The sequence below is a fragment of the Peromyscus eremicus genome, chromosome 3 (assembly GCF_949786415.1).
Source record: "Peromyscus eremicus chromosome 3, PerEre_H2_v1, whole genome shotgun sequence".
Taxonomy (NCBI): Eukaryota; Metazoa; Chordata; class Mammalia; order Rodentia; family Cricetidae; genus Peromyscus; species Peromyscus eremicus.
The window spans coordinates 95,235,146-95,254,624 of NC_081418.1; the positions used below are offsets into that span (position 1 = coordinate 95,235,146).

The 19,479-nt window shown below is 42.2% G+C and overlaps 1 protein-coding gene across 2 annotated transcripts; it reads left to right on the forward strand.

The window, feature by feature from the left end:
- The first annotated feature begins 1,299 nt into the window (after positions 1–1,299).
- Mob1a (MOB kinase activator 1A) lies at positions 1,300–16,907 on the forward strand. Of its 2 annotated transcripts, none has more exons than XM_059258052.1 (6): positions 1,300–1,511; positions 4,146–4,312; positions 7,049–7,142; positions 8,015–8,148; positions 12,851–13,014; positions 14,293–16,907. In XM_059258052.1, exons 1-6 carry the CDS (start codon positions 1,498–1,500, stop codon positions 14,368–14,370), a joined length of 651 nt encoding a protein of 216 aa, XP_059114035.1. In that variant the 5' UTR covers positions 1,300–1,497; the 3' UTR covers positions 14,371–16,907. The 2 variants fall into 2 exon arrangements, with proteins under 2 accessions (XP_059114035.1, XP_059114036.1); XM_059258053.1 differs by having other exon boundaries at positions 4,149–4,312.
- The last annotated feature ends 2,572 nt before the right edge of the window (positions 16,908–19,479 follow it).

Consider the following 19,479-nt stretch of genomic DNA (forward strand, 5'->3'; position numbering starts at 1 on the left):
GAAAGAAAGAAAGAAAGAAAGAAAGAAAGAAAGAAAGAAATTATAATTATAAAAGAAATAAATAAAATGCAGAGAGGCAGAGGCAGGCAAATCTCTGTGAGTTTGGGCCAGCCTGCTCTACATAGTAAGCTCCAGGATAGCAGGATTACATAGTGAAACCCTGTCTCAAAAACCAGAAAAAGAAAGAAAGAACCACAAAACCATATCAAGGTACACACTTTAAATCATATATATATATACAAATAAAACTACAGAAGTTATAGAAGTTAATAAAACAAAAATAAACTGAAAAAGCTTACTGAGCAAGCCTGATAACCTGGGTTGGACATACCCTCCCCCAAATATGGTGCAACTCCTACATGTGGTTCTTACAAGTGCCCCCCCACTAATACATACAAATTTGTTTTTTTTTAAGTGTTTTTGGTTTTGTTTTTAAGATTTATTTTTTTATTATGTATACAGTGTTCTGCCTGCACGTTGGAAGAGGGAACTGGATCTCATTGTAGATGGTTATGAGCCACCATGTGGTTGCTGGGAATTGAACTCAGGACCTCTGGAGGAGTAGCCAGTGCTCTTAACCCCTGAGCCCTCTCTCCAGCCCTACATACAAACTGAAAAAAATGTTTTAAAAAGTTAATAAAAGGAGACTAGGACAGTAGCTCAAGCCTGTAATCCCTGCACTAGAAGGCAGAGGCAGGAGGATCAGGAATTCAAGGTCATCCTTGGCTACTTACTGACCTTTAAACCAGTTGGGATATATCATATCCTGCTTCAACAAAGGAACAAAAAAAAAAAAACAAAAAGAAAACCAGTTGACAAAATAAAATTGGTGTCATTAATGTGACAAGTGACGTTTGAATGGTTTAAAACCACCAGCAATTAGAGCGGAAAAGTACTGGGTCTTTGCCATTTATCTCCACAATCTTCCTTCTCCTCTTTTTCATCATTCTACCACGGAGTCACCTGGTGTCCACATTCTCTTCACCCACACAAAACATGCACGTGCACATTCACAGCAGCATTACAGCATGCGTGTAGAAACCACCCAAGTGTCCATCAACAGATGATGTGGCTGGAAGAGTATTCCTTCGGAAGAAGGAATGAAGTCCTAGGTGGCTAAACAGTCACTAAGTGGCGCTGGCAGAGGTCCCTGAGCATAGTTGACAGTAGTGCCGCGGGCCCCATTGCCTTCCCGGGTCCACGCAATACTGATTGGCTGAGCTCAGTAAGAGGCGGGGCGAGGCTCGGCGGGGCGGGGCGAAGCCTGGTCTCGCGAGATCTTGTTGGTTCCGCATTTCGGCTCTCCGTAGTGTGGGAGGCGGCTCGGCAGCGCTCTGCGGTGTGTGCTGGTTCGCGGCGGCTGGACCCCGACTCCAAGGCCGGGCCGTGAAGCTTCGGCGGCCCTGCTTAGCCGCGGAGCGCCCTCCGCTTCCCGGTGCCCGCGGCGGCGCCGAGTCTGACTGGGGCGGGGGCCGCGGCCCCCTCGGGCTAGCGAGGATGAGCTTCCTCTTGTGAGTGGGCCGGGCCGAGCCGGGGCGGGGCGGGTGTCGGTCGGCGGGGCCCCTGGTGAGGGCCCGGCGGAGGGTGCCGAGCGGAGGGCGGAGCCGGACATATGGCTGAACCCGGCCTGCCTGCCGCGTCGGTAAAGGTTCGCGCAGGAAAATGTGAAGTGCCTCTGTGTCTAGACGAAAAGTGCAGCTCCTCAGTGGTTTTACACAGGTTTCCTGGAGAAGCTGGGCTCGGGCACCTTATTAGGTGATTTTTTTCCCCCCTCTATCCGGGACTGGCCTCGAACCTGGCCTCCTCCTGCCTCAGCCTTCCAAGTAGCTAGGATTACAGCCTAGGCCACCAGGACAGGCCTGCTTTAAATGTGGGCCTCTTTTGAGAGAGGGGGCTCACGATGTAGCCCAGGCTGGCCCAAAACTCATCATGTCGTCCAGGCTGGCCTGGAATTCAGAGCTCCACCTGCCTCTGCCTCCTCGGTGCTGGGATTAAAGGTGGGCGCTTTCATCTCGGCCCCAAATGTGAATCTTTTTTTTTTTCTTTTTAAAGGTTTTTATTTTTTGAGAACTTAATAGATGCGGGTTTTTTCCCCCCATCATATCCACTCCTTTCTCCACTAGCTCCTCCAGTGTCCTCTCATCTCCCTTTCAAATTCATGTTCTCTTCTGTAGTTTTATATGTATATTTATGTGTGTGTACATACACATATCTATGTGCACATATACACACATGTGTACCTACTGAATCCAGTTAGTGTTGCCTGTATGTACTTGGGTGTAGAGGTGACCACTTGATCATGGACAGTCTATTTGAGCTTGTCCCTGAAAAAAAAACTGCCTCTTCCTTCTGACTGTCTATAGCTCTTCAACTAGGTGAGGTAAATGTGAGTCTTTATTTATAACTTAAGATGATTGATACCTTAGTTTTTTGCAGTCTTTGGCTATTCTGAAGAACACTGCTGTGAACATCTGGTTACAGGCTTTTGGATGTGTGTGTGATGCTGTCTCCTGGGTGTTCAGAGTGAATTGTTACATGTTAGTCTGCTGAGGCACTGCCAAGCGTTTTAAAGCTCTGCACTGCATTTTACATTCCTACCTCATTGTATGAGTGTTGTTAGAATCTTAGATGGTCTCTTAGTAAAAAACACAGAGCCAGATATCAGGGTGAAAGCTGAAAGATCAGAGAAGCAGAACAGCCAGCCACTAGTTCTTACCTCTACAAAATCCTCAGCCTATAAAGAGAGTGAGTTCCTGTTTCTTCATGCCTTTATACCTTTCTCTGCCCTGCCATATTAATTCCTGGGATTAAAGGGGCATGTGCTTCCCAAGCAAAGGCATGAGATCTCAAGTGCTGGGGTTAAAGGTGTGTATTACCACTGCCTGGCTCTATACTGGATCAATCTCATGTAGTCCAGTGTGGCTTTGAACTCACAGAGATCCAGATGGATCTCTGCTTCCCGAATGATAGGATTAAAGGTGTGTGCCACCACTGCCTGACCTCTGTGTCTAATCTAGTGGCTGGCTCTGTCCTCTGGCAAGCTTTATTAGGGCACACAACATCACCACATAGGAGTTTTAAAATTCTCCAATTCCCATCTGTCTGAAAGTTGTCTTTTTGTTATACTCAGTGTGAAGTGGAATCTCTTGATTTACATTCTTCCAGTGACCAAAAACATTAAGCATCGTTGTATATTTTCAGGCTACTTGTGGATAAATAAAGTCTTTTGGGATCCTTTTCCTACTTTAGAATCAGATTGTTTTTATTTTGTTAACACCTGTTAACTGTACAAACTAATGGGTTTCACTGTAACATTTTCATATGTGTATATATGGTGCAGTGGTTGTGTTCATCTGCCCTTTTTGTTCAAGTTGTAAGAATTCTTCATGTTTTTTGGGTATTAGTGTCTTATCACATCTATGACTTAAAAATGGTTTCTTCCATCCTCTGGATTATTTAACTGTCTTGATGCCGTCATTTAAAGCATAGCTGTATTTTTTAAAGATTGTTAGTTTTTGTTTCTTTGAGACAGGGTCTAACTATGTAGCTCTTGTTGTCCTGGAACTCACTATGTATACCAGGCTGGCTTCAAACTCAAAGAGATCTTCCTGCCTCTCCCTCTAGAGTGCTCGGATTAAAGGTGTATATCACTATGCCTGGCTTAATATTTATTTTTACTTCTTGTATGTGAGTGTTTTGTCTGCATGTATGCATGTGTATCATGTGCTTTGCATCTGTGGATGACAGAAGAGGGCATCAGATCCTGTTGTGGAATACTAGTTGAAGATGTGTTACATTTATTTATGCTGTGGAACATTTGTTTAATGATGCAATGATGTGTTGCATTCTTTTTTTGTTTTTGTTTTTCGAGACAGGGTTTCTCTGTGTAGTTTTGGTACCTGTCTTGGAACTCATTCTGTAGACCAGGCTGGCCTCGAACTCACAGAGATCCTCCTGCCTCTGCCTCCCGAGTACTGGGATTAAAAGTGTGTACCACCACACTTTTAAACACTGCTGCCCGGCTTGCAATACATGTTCTTAACTGCTTAGCCATCTTCCTAGCCCCCTAATAGAGCCATTTATATGCCAAAAATGCCAGTCTTTCTTTCCTAAATTCATACGTTTTTTTACTTTTAACCCAACAGCAGCAGCCGCTCTTCGAAAACATTCAAACCAAAGAAGAATATTCCTGAAGGCTCCCATCAGTACGAACTCTTAAAACATGCAGAAGCCACTCTGGGAAGTGGCAATCTGCGGCAAGCTGTCATGTTGCCAGAGGGAGAGGACCTCAATGAATGGATTGCTGTTAACAGTGAGTTTTTAAGAACGTTAGTTAAACTTGCTGATTGATAGAGTTTGCTAAAATCTTATTGAATGAATTTTCTCTTATAGGTATAACTACTGTAATATAACAGCTATCTATAAAAAACATGGGTTGGGGATTTAGCTCAGTGGTAGAGCGCTTGAGGCCCTGGGTTCGATCCTCAGCTAAAAAAAATTTTAAAAATAAATTAAAAAACCTATGAATACAAATACATTTAGACTGTATTTGTCAGAGTACTTGATTGTGTTGGTTGAGTGGAGAGACTTGAAGTGCTGAGTGCTTTAAGATGCTTTTTGGGAGAATATTGTGAAGAAATGAGTAAGATCAACTAAAAATGTACATGCAAAGTGAGAGGCTTGTATGTTGTTTGAACAATGTAAAGTACTACTTATTTAGGGAAACCCCTGCTTTTAATTTTATTCAAATTATCAAGTTTGGGCTGGAAAAATGTGTTCGTGGTTAAGAGTGCATGCTATTCTGCAGAGAACCCAGTTTATTTCCCAGCACTCACATAGGGCAGATCATATCTGCTTTTTTTTTTTTTTTTTTTTTATACTCCAGTTACAGCTCCCGAGTTTCCAGCAATCTCTTCTGGCCTCTGCAGGCACTTGGACTGTCATGTATATACCCATACACAGATACAAATACACATAATTTAAAGTATTTTTAAATTAAACCTCAAATTCTAAAGGCGTGTGTTGGCCTCCTGCAGTTTTAGATTTTTCTTTGAAGCTTAACTGCTCTAAATCATCTATTCAAACCTTTTGGTCTCTGGCCGTCGAGATGGTTCAGCGGGTAAAGATATTTGTTGCCAAGTTCAGTCTCTAGAACCCACATGTTGGAAGATGATTGACTCTTGGAGATTGTCCTCTGAGCTTTATGTATATGGACATAAACACATACTCGTGTGTGCACACAATAAATTAATAAAATGTAAAATACAGTTTAAAAAAAAACAAAACACTTGTTCCCAGAGTCCCTTTATTCTCTGAACAGTTACTGGAGGGCTGGAGAGACTGCTCAATGTTTAAGAGCTAATACTGCTCTTGGAGAGGACCAGAGTCCAGTTCCCAGCTCCACATCAGGCTTCTCTGTAACTCCAATCCTGGAGGATCCAACATCTCTGTATGGCCTCCACCAGCACCTGAACTCCCTCTCCCCCTAGTGAAAAATAGGTCTTAAAGGGGCTCTCTGCTCTCACCGCTGTGTCGGACAGACAGAGGGACCAAGCTCCGGAGCTTGAAATAAAGGCTCTTTGCTTTTACATGTGGGGGAAAAGATAGGTCTTAAAAAAAACCATTACTGAGCATGTCAAACTTTTAATTATGTACAGTGTATCTAATGTTACTGTTTGGGAAATTTAAACTGAGAAAAATTAAAATATTTACTTTTGAATTTATTTAAAAATAACCCTATCCTGTGTTAGCAAATACTTTTATTTAAAAAAAGTTTTAATTTTCTAGAACAAGTTTCAGTGAGAAATATGGCATTGTAAGTCTTTGGGAGTCTTTCTTACTGTTTGTCTTAACAGTCAGCTAGGCCCTCATGTCTGCTTCTCATCCACTCTCACACCATGGTGGAGACCCTGCAGAACCCCCCTGCACCCTCCTCAGGATGAGAGTGAAAGCCGCAGTTGAACCCTTGCTAGGCTTACACATACCCGTGAAGTGTCATCCTCTGTACTCTTCTTTAGTGAGAATATTGAGGTTAGGCCTAATGTTGCTTTCTTTAAAATATAACTAAGATGCCCGACATAGTGGCACGCACCTTTAATCCCGGTCCTTGGGAGGCAGAAGCAGGGGGATCTTTGGACCTCTGAGTTTCAGGACAGCCAGGGCTACACAGAGAAACCTTGTCTTGAAAATACAGATACTAATATAAAATATAACTAAGAGGAAAGTTTATAAGTTAGGAAATTTTTATGAAATGTTTTTGATGAAACAGAATTTTTTTTCTTAATCCATTTTTGAAGAAACTTGGAAAGCCCTAGTTCATTTTTTTCCCCAAGTACTCTTTTAGACAGGAACATGGCATTTTGAAAAACTTCCCAAGTCCTAATGATTCTCTTCACACCCAGTCAAGTTTACCCTCACTCCTTCCTCCTTGTCCTCCAGATCTAGTGGAAGCTCCTTTGGAATGTCCTCCCTGACCGCCTCTGTCCTTCTCGATGTTGCTTTTTATCTGAACTTCTAGCACTTACTGTTGGCATGTGGGTCTCGTCTTCAGTCTTGTGTTATTCATCTTTTAAACTCTTGTGTTCGCATAGACCCAGACTAGGGACTTGATTCCCGATCCTTTTTGGGTGGTCACATGCTGATGCTGAAGGAGATGTTTGAAATGTGTGATCCAGCCTGTAACTTTCCACAGAGTTTGTTCTATAATAACACATGATAGGATGTAGTTGAGATTGATAAGCTAGGAGTCTTCCAACTCCTTGGATCTAATCAAATAGTGTATTCCAGTGACTTATTAGTTACCATTAAGTTAAAATCAGCTCCAGTGTTTTGCTTAAGTTAGTTGGACATGGTAGTGTGCTCCTGTAATCCCAGTTGCTGGGGAAACTGAGGCAGAAGGATTGCATGAGCCCAGGAGTTCCAGACTAGTCTGGGCAACATAGAACCCACTTCAAAAAAGAAGATAGTGTCCATTTTCCTTCAGCTGAGAGGTCTGTTTGGTTTGTCTTAGTTTACATAGATACTTAGAGTGACGACCTTGTCTTTGCAGCTGTGGATTTCTTCAATCAGATCAACATGTTGTATGGAACCATAACTGAATTCTGCACTGAGGCAAGCTGCCCAGTCATGTCTGCAGGTCCCAGGTATGCATCTAGCCTGGTACAGACGCTTTTGAGTTTCTTTCTTTTATAATTGATAAACATTAAATAATACTGTTCTTATCTGTTTCTTTGTATAGAGATAATTCAGTTTGTGAGTTCTTGACTACTCAGCAATAACTCTTATCATTAACTACTTTGGTATATAAATACTCAGTGTTTACTGTTTATAAATTATAATTGTATTGTTCTGTTGTAGGAGGAAATGTATAGAAATTTGAGTTAGGGGCCAGCGAGGTGGCTGAGAGGGTAAAGGCACTTACTGCTAAGACTGACTCTGCAAATTGTTTTCACATGTATAGTGTCTGCATGCCCACACAAATCAATGTCATTTTAAAAGAGATGTCACTTAGATTCATCCAGAAAGTCTGGTGGGTTTTTTGTTTGTTCGTTTTTTTGTTTTTTTTATTTAATTAGAGTTTAATTTCTTACAAAAATTTTTAGGTAGTCTTTTATTATTTGCTCATTTTTTCCTGGTACCTGTATTGAATTAATGCAAGTAGCTGCATATCCAGAAGTAAGTATCTATCTTAAAGAGGCTGAGAGTTTCCTGTAACTTCTTTTTTTTTTTTTTTTTTTTTTTTTTTTTTGGTTTTTCGAGACAGGGTTTCCCTGTGTAGCTTTGCGCCTTTCCTGGAACTCACTTGGTAGCCCAGGGTGGCCTCGAACTCACAGAGATCCGCCTGCCTCTGCCTCCCGAGTGCTGGGATTAAAGGCGTGCGCCACCACCGCCCGGCTTCCTGTAACTTCTTAAAGCCTCGTAGAATTTCTGTGGACAGGATGTGAACCTGCTTTGATTACAGGTTGTACGTGTTAAGATTTAATAACTGTCAGTAACACATTGTCGTTCTCTGCAGGTATGAATACCATTGGGCAGATGGCACTAATATTAAAAAGCCAATCAAGTGTTCTGCCCCAAAATACATTGACTATTTGATGACTTGGGTTCAGGATCAGCTTGATGATGAAACCCTTTTCCCTTCGAAGATCGGTAAGTTATCACTGTAGAACTGCCTTTCTTTCTCAATGATGGCTGTAATCTTTAAATGCTCTGACTTTAAATCAGTTTAACAGAGAAACCCACACTCTCCAAAAGTTTGTACTCATGTATATTCCCCCAGCATGCCCAATTGTGTTTCTTCATACCAGTTAATACTTATTTTTTAATCTCTTCCAATTTGATTAAATTGGATATATTTTTTTTTTAAAGATTTATTTATTTATTTTGTATACAGCATGTATGACCAGAAGAGGGCACTAGATCTCATTACAGATGGTTGTGAGCCACCATGTGGTTGCTGGGAATTGAACTCAGGACCTCTGGAAGAGCAGCCAGTGCTCTTAACCTCTGAGCCATCTCTCCAGCCCTAAATTGGATATATTTTAAAATAATTATTTTGTGTGTGTGGTTTGAGTGCCATGGCATATACGTGTATATGTGTACGTTAGACAACTTCTTGGATTTGGTCCTTCCACCTTTACATGTTTTTTTTGTTTGGTTTGAAACAGGGTTTTACCATATAGTCTTGGCTGACCTGGAACTCGCTCTGTAGACCAGGCTGGCCTTGAATTCACAGAGATCCGCCTGGCTCTGCTTTCCGAGTGCTAGGGTTAAAGGTGTGCTCCACCACCGCCGCCCGGCTCTAAACTTTTATTTTAATGTCTATTTAAAAATATATTTTTTTTAAGTATAGGCACTTACTACCAAGCCTGGTGGCCTGAGCTTGATCCCCGAGACCCACATGATGAAAGGAAGTTGTCCTCTGACCCCCACATGTGCCTTATAGCACATGCATGAGTACACTTGTGCTCACGCACACACCAATATGAATGAGATTAAATACTTTTGATTTATTTACATTTTTTGTCCTGTTACATCCTTTGTCTGTTACAGATAATTGGTCTTTGTCATGTAAACTGTGTTTTTTTCCCCTAGGGCACCTTTGGTCTTATTTATCATGTTTTGCTATATACACTTCTCTTACTCTGCTCATTTTCTTTAAAATGTGGGTGGTTTTGTTGTTGCTTTTTGTGGTGCTAGGATTGAAGCCTGGGCCTCACATGCATGCTAGGCACGTGTTCTGTTCCTGAACTCTGCTCTCAATTCCGAATTGTGTTTGTTACAGTGAGAAAGGCTTTATTTCTAGATAGTGACATTGCTTATTTTTTTATTTAGTTTTTTTTTGTTTGTATTTGTTTTTCGAGACAGGGTTTCTCTGTGTAGTTTTGGTGCCTGTCCTGGATCTCGCTCTGTAGACCAGGCTGGCCTGGAACTCACAGCGATCCACCTGGCTCTGCCTCCCGAGTGCTGGGATTAAAGGCATGCGCCACCACCGACCGGTGGCTGTTTTTTGTTTGTTTGTTTGTTTTTTAATCTTTGGGCTGTCAGGGTTTTTATTCTGAATGCTGCTTAAGTTTTTTTTTTTTTTTTTCTTTTCTAAAAAGGAAGTTAGCCAGTTTGTTCCAGTTTGATATTAGTGTCTTTCCTTCCTCAGTTAAATCATGTATAGAGCAAATTGCCATGTTTTAGGACCTTGTAAACCTTGTGGAACATTACAGGGTGATCTGAAACTGTACACACCTTCCTGTGTTCTTCACGTCTGTTCTATTTGTTCTTCATAAAAATACAGAAGCATTTTCTCAAAGTAAAAATAAATGTTAGCTGGGCATGGTATACACTTTTAATCCTAGCACTCCAAAGATTGTCATAGGCAGATCTCTGTGAGTTCCAGGTCAGCCAGGGCTATATAGTGAGACTTTGTCTCCCCCCCCCCCAAAAAAAAAGTGTAGATTTTTAAAAATTTACTTTAAAAATTGTGCATGTGTTTGTGTGCCACAATACATGAGTGAAGGTCAGAGAGAGACAATTTGTGGAATTGGTTCTTTCCTTCTGCCTTTATTTACATGGTGTCTGGGGGTGGAATTTGGGTCTCCAGACTTGTGCAGCAAGCGCCTTTACCTGCTAAGACGTCTCACCAGCCTGTTTTTAGCAGATATTTTCCCATTGTCTATTTTTGATGACTATAAGTTACTTGTTTTTGGTGCTGGAGGTCAGACCCAGGGCCCCTCACATGGTTAAACACATGCTTTACCATTAAGTTATACCCCAACTTCTCCATTTCTTTTTCAAATGTTCTGCTAGGAGAATGTTTCTGGCTTGCTACTGTTTTGATTTTGGTAGTGTACTGAAGAATGAGGTTAGCCTGCTTGTTGTTCTGGGGATCTGAGCAGCTGCTTACCAGATTTTTTTTCTTTGTTGTTGTTGTTTTTTGTTTTTTGAGACAGGGTTTCTCTGTGTAGCCCTGGCTGTCCTGGGTCTCACTCTGTACACCATGCTGGCATTGAACTCACAGAGATCCATGTGCCTTCTGCCTCCTGAGAGCTGGGACTAAAGGCGTGCACCACCACTGCCGGCTGCCAGATTCTTGTGCTTTTTGTTTGTTTGTTTTTGTTTTTTGTTTTGAGACAAGGTTTCTCAGTGAAACAGTCCTGGCTAACCTGATCTCACTCTGTAAGATCAGGCTGGCCTCAAACTCACAGAGATCTGCCTGCCTCTTCCTCCCGAGTGCTGGGATTAAAGGTGTGTGCCACCACTGCCCGGCTTGTGCTCTTCTTCATAGTCTAAGCAGAGGCGCTTCTGGGAGAAACATTTAGATCAATTAAAAAAACAACAACCGACATTTATTTTTTTGCGTATTCTGTATGGCCCAGTGTGTGTGAACTTGTGTGGCACTGTAAAGGTGTGAAAGTCAGAGGAGAACTTGGGGAGGTCAGTTCTCACCTTCTACCGTGTGAGTCCTGGAGATTGCCCTCATGTCGTCAGGCCTGGCACGTATCTTTATCCAGGCAGCCAGCCTGCTGGCCCTAGATCAAGTTTCTATACTTAGGCTGGTGTTGGGGAAAATGGTAGAGCATACCTGCAATCCCAACACTCCAGAGGCTGAGACAGGAGGATTGCTGGGAATTCAAGGTTAGCCTGTGCTACAGAGTGAGACTTTGTCTCAAAGAAAAAAAAAAGTTGTTAGATTTGGTTCTTGGTTAACAATCTTCTACTAAACCTTGTATTCCCTTTCTCACAGATACTTTATTATATATTGGTTCCACTTGAATATGTTCTATTAAATTTAGTTTAGAAAGTACTTAGATTAAAACAGCTTACATGTTTACTCCGTTAAGTTTCATTTGATTTTATTTTTATGAGGCAAGATCTCATTTAGCTCAGTTTGGCCTTGAATTCACTGTGTAGCTGAGAATGGCCTTGAACACTGAGTCCTTCTATCTCTACCTCCCACTTGCTGAGGTTATAAAATCTTATCACCATGCCCCCAGAATCCTTTTTTCTCAGCTTCTCTTTCTACTATAGTAATTCTAGACTCTTCCCCCTGCCTCTTCCTCCCCATTAGGCTATTATCAGTGTTATAAATTTTGCTAGTTTCATCTTATTGGTGAGAACTGTTTTGTTTTTTGTTTGTTTGTTTGTTTTAGCAGCATATCTAAACCATTAGCAAGATAGGAATTTTAAGAGAAAAGATTTGATTTTTAAAACCTGCCATTTTGGAATTTCATATTAAGATTCTGTCCAGGGAAACAGCACATAAGCTCCAGTGTAATGTTTGAAAACTCAGTTTAGCAAAGACTAGGGGTTGGAAATACAACTAAAATAAGCACAACTTATTAAATATCTATCTATCTATCTATCTATCTATTTTTAGAGCTGAGGATCGGACCCAGGGCCTTGCGCTTGCTAGGCAATCGCTCTACCACTGAGCTAAATCCCCAACCCTTAAATATCAAGCTTTTAAGGGCTGGCTAAAGAAAAAAAGTAGGATGCACAGGAGGAATGCTGTTAGAAGCCTCTGTTTTCTGAGAGGTTGAAAGGTATTTTGTTTTTGGTGGTTTTGAGGAACTGCTTTTTGAAACTGATTTCTTGTCAAGCCTGAGACTCACTGGAGTCCATGGCCTCCCACAGATCCACCTGTCTGTCTGCCTTGAATTAGAGACAAGCACCACATGCCCAGCAGGAAAACGCCTTCTCGGTGCTTCTCAGTGGTGGTTTGTGTAGCCAGTGCCGGCTCTCTGGCACTCTGGTCCCTTTGCTAAAGGACTTTAGTGTCATCAGCCAAACTTGTCAGGATTGTAGCCAATTGTCCCATGATGACTGCTTCAAGAGGTCCCCACACCTCCCAGTTTTTCCTCTCAAGAGGTATTTCTTTTCTCTGAGAAGGAATGAGGTCCCCACCTTCTGTTTCAGGAAGGATCACCCCCTTTTGGGCTCTAGGAAAATGAAGACTACTACTTTTACATTCCAGAGTAATGTAGAAGATGAGATGCTCTCTGCAACTTGAGGGCTGTCATTTATTTTGTTTAGGAAAATTTCCATTCCTAACTTTTTTTTCCTGTTACAAATGACGGAATTGATGTTTATAATCGAAGTGCTTGCTTGTTCTTACTGCATTTCCTCTTAGGGAGAAACTCTGGTATTAAACAACTAACATGAATTTGAACTGTGATCAGCAGTCTCTACCTGTGTCTTCTGTTGTAGGCAGTCAGTGTGGAGCAGGAAGAATACTCAGGTTGGGGTTTGCTTTGCTTACAGTCCTTTGAAGTCGACTTGGGAGAGCTTAAGCTTATGTGTAGTATCAAAACTCCCTGATGTCTCATTTGATGATTGATAGGTGTGCATTCAATTACAGGTGTCCCGTTTCCCAAAAACTTCATGTCTGTGGCAAAGACTATCCTGAAGCGTCTCTTCAGGGTGTACGCCCATATTTACCACCAGCACTTTGACTCCGTGATGCAGCTGCAAGAGGAGGCCCACCTCAACACCTCCTTTAAGCACTTTATTTTCTTTGTTCAGGTGGGTGAGCCAGATTGATCTCGGGGTCTTGGACTTGGACCTTGATAACAGTAAAAACACTGTCTTATTCGTAGATGCAGACCGTCTGAGTACAAACTTTGTTTTCTTCTCTCTGTTGTTTCATCGATTCATGAAGCAGTATAGAAAGGAGGACTGTGTCTCTGGGCTGGAGAGATGGCTCAGCAGTTAAGACCATGTACAATTATTGCAGAGGACCTGGGTTCAGTTCCTTGAATCCCTATCAGGAGGCTCACAACTTCCTGTAAGGGATCCAGCATCCTCTAGCTTCCACAGGCACATGCACACATGTGGAGCACATAAACTCACAAAGGCTCACAGACAGACCCAAAGTAAGTAAGTAAAGCTTTAAAAAAGAAAGGAAGAAAGGCAGCATCCTTCTTGGGTCCAGCTGCCTCGGTCTTCCCTTGCTCTTCCAGGTCTGTGGCCTGTTGCCTGTGAGCACTAACTCAGAACTTGGAAAGGTCAAAATAATTCATATTATTTGAAAAAGATAGTAAAGAATTATCAGAGCATGATTCACGTCTCTGGAATCCCAGCCAGACCTTGTTTCAAAGAAACCAGAAAAGAGCAAGAGTGACAGGTCGCTCCGCAGTAAGACACTTCCTGCTCTTGCAGAGACCCGAGTTCATTTTCCAGCACCTGCTCGGAGGAGCTCCAGGGGCTCTGATACCCACTTCTGGTCTCTTCAGACACCCCCACACATACGGCAAACACACACACAAATAAAAGTAAAAACTTTTTAAAAAGCTAGGCAGTTCTGTATATAAAATAGCACTTTACAGTAAGTAGAGAAACCTGGTAGCTTTTATTATTGTGTATTATGGTTCTGTGTGTATTGCAAAGGCTATACCACATTTAATGTTTTTTTTTTTCCTTCTGAGATTGTTTTTGTACCTTGTGTGTGCGTGCGTGTGCGTGCGTGCGTGTGTGTGTGTGTGTGTGTGTGTGTGTGTGTAAAAGTAGACTTCTCAAGAGGTGGCTGTTAGCAGAGGTTCAGTTTGTAATTTTTAGGTCATTGTATATACACTTGTGTATTTCATTTTAGTGTTTAACACTTGTAGCTACAGTTCCTTTCACCCCCCAGAATCTAGTTAGGAAGGGAGCCCGATGTCTCAACACTGTTAAAGTCATGAGTTGTGTCTTGGTCTTTCTGGAGACCAGTCACACCTGGTGATCTTAAGGGTCACCAGACATTGTTGACATGTAAGAGTTTCAGGGTTGGTTTATTATTACATTTTACTTTTCTTCTCTTTCCAGGAGTTTAATCTGATTGATAGGCGTGAGTTGGCACCACTTCAGGAATTAATTGAGAAGCTTGGATCTAAAGACAGATAAATGTTTCTTCTAGAACACAGTTACCCTCTCGCTCTATCGACTGCTAGCACTCTCTCATTGCTGTCTGGTGTGGACTAGTGATAACTGACTCTAAGAAAGCAGGATCAAAAGACCCAGTGTTGTCTGCAGAGAAAACTGTCCCAAAGGTAGGTTGGCCAGATAGCTTCAGAACAAGACCTGTATGGCACAGCCGGATTGGAGGTGCTGTGTGGCCACCCGCCCGTCCTTTAGTGTCCTTTGTTGTAACCTTAGGTTAACCTGTAGTTTGTTGCTGATCTTTTGTTCAAGAAAGTGATTGAAGCTGGGCAGTGGTGGCCCATGCCTTTAATCCCAGCACTCGGGAGGCAGAGGCAGGTGGATCTCTGTGAGTTCGAGGCCAGCCTGGGCTACAGAGTGAGTTCCAGGACAGGCTCCAGAACTACACAGAGAAACCCTGTCATGAAAAAAAAAGAAAAAAAAAAAAAAAAAGAAATTGAGTTTTTCCATGTGACAACATAATGGACATTAAGGATTTTCAGCAGTAACTTATTAGTTTCTAGAACAAATTTCTTAACACAGATCAGTTTTGCTTCATTTTACAAATTGAAATGGTGTTCCATTTCTAAATCTCAGCCATTTAGAGCTTATGTTTCACCTTAGATAGCCTTTTAGGTTTGTGTCTGTGTGCTGGTGTTTATAGATGAGTACATATGTATTTTTAGCTAGGCATGATGGTGCATGTCTGTTACCTGATACTGTGGAGGAAGAGGCAGGAGGATAGCACATTGGAGGATAGCCTGGGCTACATGGTAAACTTGTTGAAAAAAGTTTGTTTTGCAAAACCCACAAGGCTTAAATCACAGGCATATGTGGCATGAGATTAACCAAAGTTATTTTTATGTGACTTTTTAATTTTTGGGGTCGTCCTTGTCTGTCTAGATGGGAGTGTATAATGGATATAGTCTCTGTGTCCTCTGATGGCGGCATGCAGGTTCTCCTCTTGAAACTCTTCACTTAGATTTTGGCAGAGATCAAGAAACTTCCAAAAAACTGTGACAGACTTGGGCCTCAAAGCCACTATTTTCATTGATGATTCGTGAGGCCTTGCAGTTCTGGAGAGGACAGTAGAAAAAAAGTATTTAGAATACTTGATTATTTCCTAAACGACTCCATGTTTTTATTGCAACTTGAAACTTACATTTATGTGTAGAAATGCAGACTTTATGGCAATAAGGGAAAAAGTAGCTTGAGGGTGTGTGTGACTGCAGGTCTCCCTGCTGTCTGTTTGAGGGAGAGCTGGAGATCCAGCAGGGAAGTGAGTTAACAACAGCCTTGCTTTATTCTGTTACTATACAAAGGCTGCATTGAGCTCTAGAGGTTCTCTCCTTTGTCTTTGTATCAAAACTTGAAAATTTCCTCATCCTATCAGGATAAAAGACTCCTTTATTGAGGAAGGTGCCTGCTCTTCATTAGGTCCTCAGATCTAGTCAGTTCTGGTTGCCTCCTCAGGTGTACATGGCATCATAAGTATCCTGGACACTTGTCCAAAGGGCAGTGCTGTAGTGTATCAGCATTGTGTGTGTGTCAGGGCTGGGACTAAGTGCTCACTGGCCTCCTGCATGGCTTTATAAAGGTTAGAGGTGACGAGGGTTTTGTGATTTTTGACTCCACTAAACTATATAAGAAAGAATTCCTTAGAAACTCCAGTTTTAATGACTCATTTTAGTATGTTCTTAAGTATGCTTAGAATTTTAAAGAAGTTTTGTCTTATTTTCGCTGAAACCACACATCACCATTAGAGGAATTCAAGGTGGGATAACGGTTTAGAGAAAAAAAGGACAGCTTGGAAACACCTCCTAACCCAGGGGTATGCAAAGGTCCAGATGTCAGCTGTTCTGCAAGTGTCAGTCACCTGCAGACAGGATGCAGGCTTCTAGATGCCCCCAAGAAAGCATCACCCCTCAACCACAGACTCCATTTACTTTGATTTGCTGAAGTGAAATTCTGTTTCTCAACCAAGGCTCAATCATTTTTAGGATTTCTGGCACCCTCAAATCAAAGGTTTTTCTTTCCTCTGCATGCATTTCAGAGACAGAGATGCCCTCTCCGTGATTGAGCTCCAGATGGGTAAATGCTAAGATACGGAGGCAGCTCCAGTGGGACAAAACACAAAACCACCTTGGTAGTTGAAACTGGAGTGTCTCCTTGTGTGTGTCCCTCCACTCCATTTTTCCTTCTGTCTTTTTAAATGAAAACAGTGCCAGACTCCCAGACCAACCTGCCTTAACTAGCAGTGTGTACACGTTGTGCTGTTTGCTCACCTCTGAGGCAGAGCATGAGAGGAGGGTGGCGTCTTTCTGCCCTAACTAGAGATGCTTTCATAGCATCTGAAGAAATCAGTCTGTCCTGGATTTATCTGCCTACTCCCTGTCCCCCACCCCAGTAGGAGTCAGTTGTGCTGACTGCTCCCTAGACTCAGTTGCAGTGGCTTCCAGTTGCCTGCTGAATTCCGCCTTAGCCCTGTGGTGCTTTAATTTCCAGGACTTTAAAAAACTTGGACAATGGACAATGATACACAGATGTAAAAAAAAAAAAAAAAAAAATCACACTTCATTGTAATAGTTTTGTGTTGACAGCCACTCTACTGCTGTTCTGCTGACTGACTAGTGACTTACCAGCAGCCAGTTAGCTAAGGGTTCTTCTACCCTGGCCTGCAGAACTCTAGTTCACACGGCTGCTCACTGGAGAACTGCAGGTCTGTGTTCACGACTTGCAGCAAAGGCCCAGGCACAGTCCTGGTGCTGAGGTTTCCTGTTCTCTTGGCTTCTCTCTAAGCCCTAAGATCATACAGTAGTAGAGCTTCTCAGACATGACGTCATTACCTCAGAAGCATAAACAAATCAGGCCCGAAGAGTGGGGCCTTACAGGTGTGTTTGCAGTCATGGTGCCAGGGCTCCTCTGCTGTCTGTGGGAGCCATCCCGTCAGTATGGAGCCCTCGCCTGAACAGTGCCAGCCTGGACATGAGCTGCCGAGCACCTTCAGCAGTCGTGTTCTTTCCTCCTGAGGTCATGAGTTCTGGCAGATAAGGAAAGGAGTCTTTTGGTCTTCCTGTTTTTATATTCAGTTTTGATGCTGGGCTCTGAGGGGCTTTGGAGCACACGTGGCAGCAGTAATTTTACTGAGGCAGCTGCATGGAAATTCACAAGTTTCTCATCAGAAGTTTATCAAACAAGTAAAGCCAAATGGATGGCCAGTGTGCTACAGGCTGCTTATAGAACGGCGTTCTGTGTTGGGCTGCAGCAAAAATCATTTGCATAAGGTAGTCTTGGTTACCATCTAAAATAACTTAAAATATTCCTCATGGGAAAAAATTTGTTGTATTTTTAAACCTTTAGGGCTTTATTCTATTTTTCTAAGTCGTTAACTGTACTTTTTAAAAAAGTATTTTGTATCTACTTTTGTAACTTCATCAGAATAAACTATATTGAAAGCAAAAATGGCTTTGAAGTGTGTTAGCATGCTTTTATTTAAAAGTGGAAATGAGATCTTTGCAGGTTCTGTGGATTTTGATTACAGTTTAAATTTGGAGGGTTGTCTTTGCATACCATTTAGTATCTACTTTCTTAAAGCTTAGGAAGGAGAAGTTCCTAAATGAAACAAAATATAATAACAGAGCCTTGTTCCAAAGAACAAATCCCTATGTCTAGTGCAGATCCACCCCAGACAGAAATGAACAGTCTCCATCCTGGGATGCTCATGGGACTCCAGATCTTATGTACATTCCTGGGAAAGGGGATGGAGGCTAGATTCACTAATTTTCTTACCTTGAAGTCAAGTACTCCTGTATCCTTAAAACCCAGCCCAATCAGCCACTTGTCATTGTAGAATTACCAACATGCTCAGTGTATTAGTCAGGAGGGTTCTTTAGAACAGGGGTTTTCAGCCTGTGGGTCAACAACCTCTTTGGGGAAGGGTTGTGGAGACCATTGGAAAACACAAATGTTTACATTATGTTTAATAAAACAGTAGCAAAATGAGATGAAGTAGCAACAAAAATAATTGTTATCATTACGGAGTAGCAACAAAAATAAACCATAGTTGTGGGTCACCACAACATGAGGAGAACTGTATTAAAGGGTCACAGCACTAAGAAGGTTGAGAACCACTACTTTAAGGGAACAGAATTGGTAGAAAGACTATATATGGGATTATTAGAATGGCTTACAGGCTGTGGTCCAGCTAGTCCAACAGTGTCTACCAGTGGAAGGTCCAAGAATTCAGTAATTGTTCAGCTGAGTCTTTTGACGCTATTTGAAACTTTAGAGGAGTGGAAGTAACACAGACAAGAGTCAGGAAGGCCAGAGTTAAGATTTGAAGCATCATAGCCAGAAACTACAACATCCTTTAACATTGTCCGTGTCAAGGCTTTCTGGTCAAAAGCAACCTGGATGTCCCTTGGTATGCAGATCCCAGGTCATACCACTCTATTTTGGCTTTGAAGGGGCTGGGAGGACTTTGCAGGGCTTTATTCAGAGGGAAAGTTTATTACTTGGGGCTGTCTGGGGAGGCAGAAGATGCAAATCAGGGAATTTTCAGTCTTTTCCACAAATGTTCAGACAAGGTCGGAAAGCTGGTGCACAGCTGCTTGGATTTATTCCTCCTTCCTGCCCCCCAAGAAAGGGTTCTCTGTGTAGCTCTGGCTGTTCTGGAACTTGCTCTGCAGACCAATCTGGCCTCGAACTCAGATTTGCCTGCCTCTGCCCGAGTGCTGGGATTAAAGGCATGCGCCGCCGCCACAGTGAGCTGTAGGATTGAATTTTTAAGAACTGATGCTTGGGGTGCTAGGAGGCTCTATACAATGACTGTTACTAAAAATCATCTCAGTGAGGTTGAAAACAGATGCATCCCAAGAGACCTGAGGGGTCCCTGTGGTGAGGTGGCACAGGTTTTGTAGCCCCAGAACAAGAGGGTCAGAAATCCAAGGTCATCTTCAGCACATAATGAATTAGAGGCCAGTTTGGGCTATAGGAGACCCTGCCTCAACAATAAACAAAACACAGAGTGATTATGACCTAAAGTAAACAAAGGTGAAAGACCCTCAAGTTCAGAGTAGAAAGGATCGGCCATTT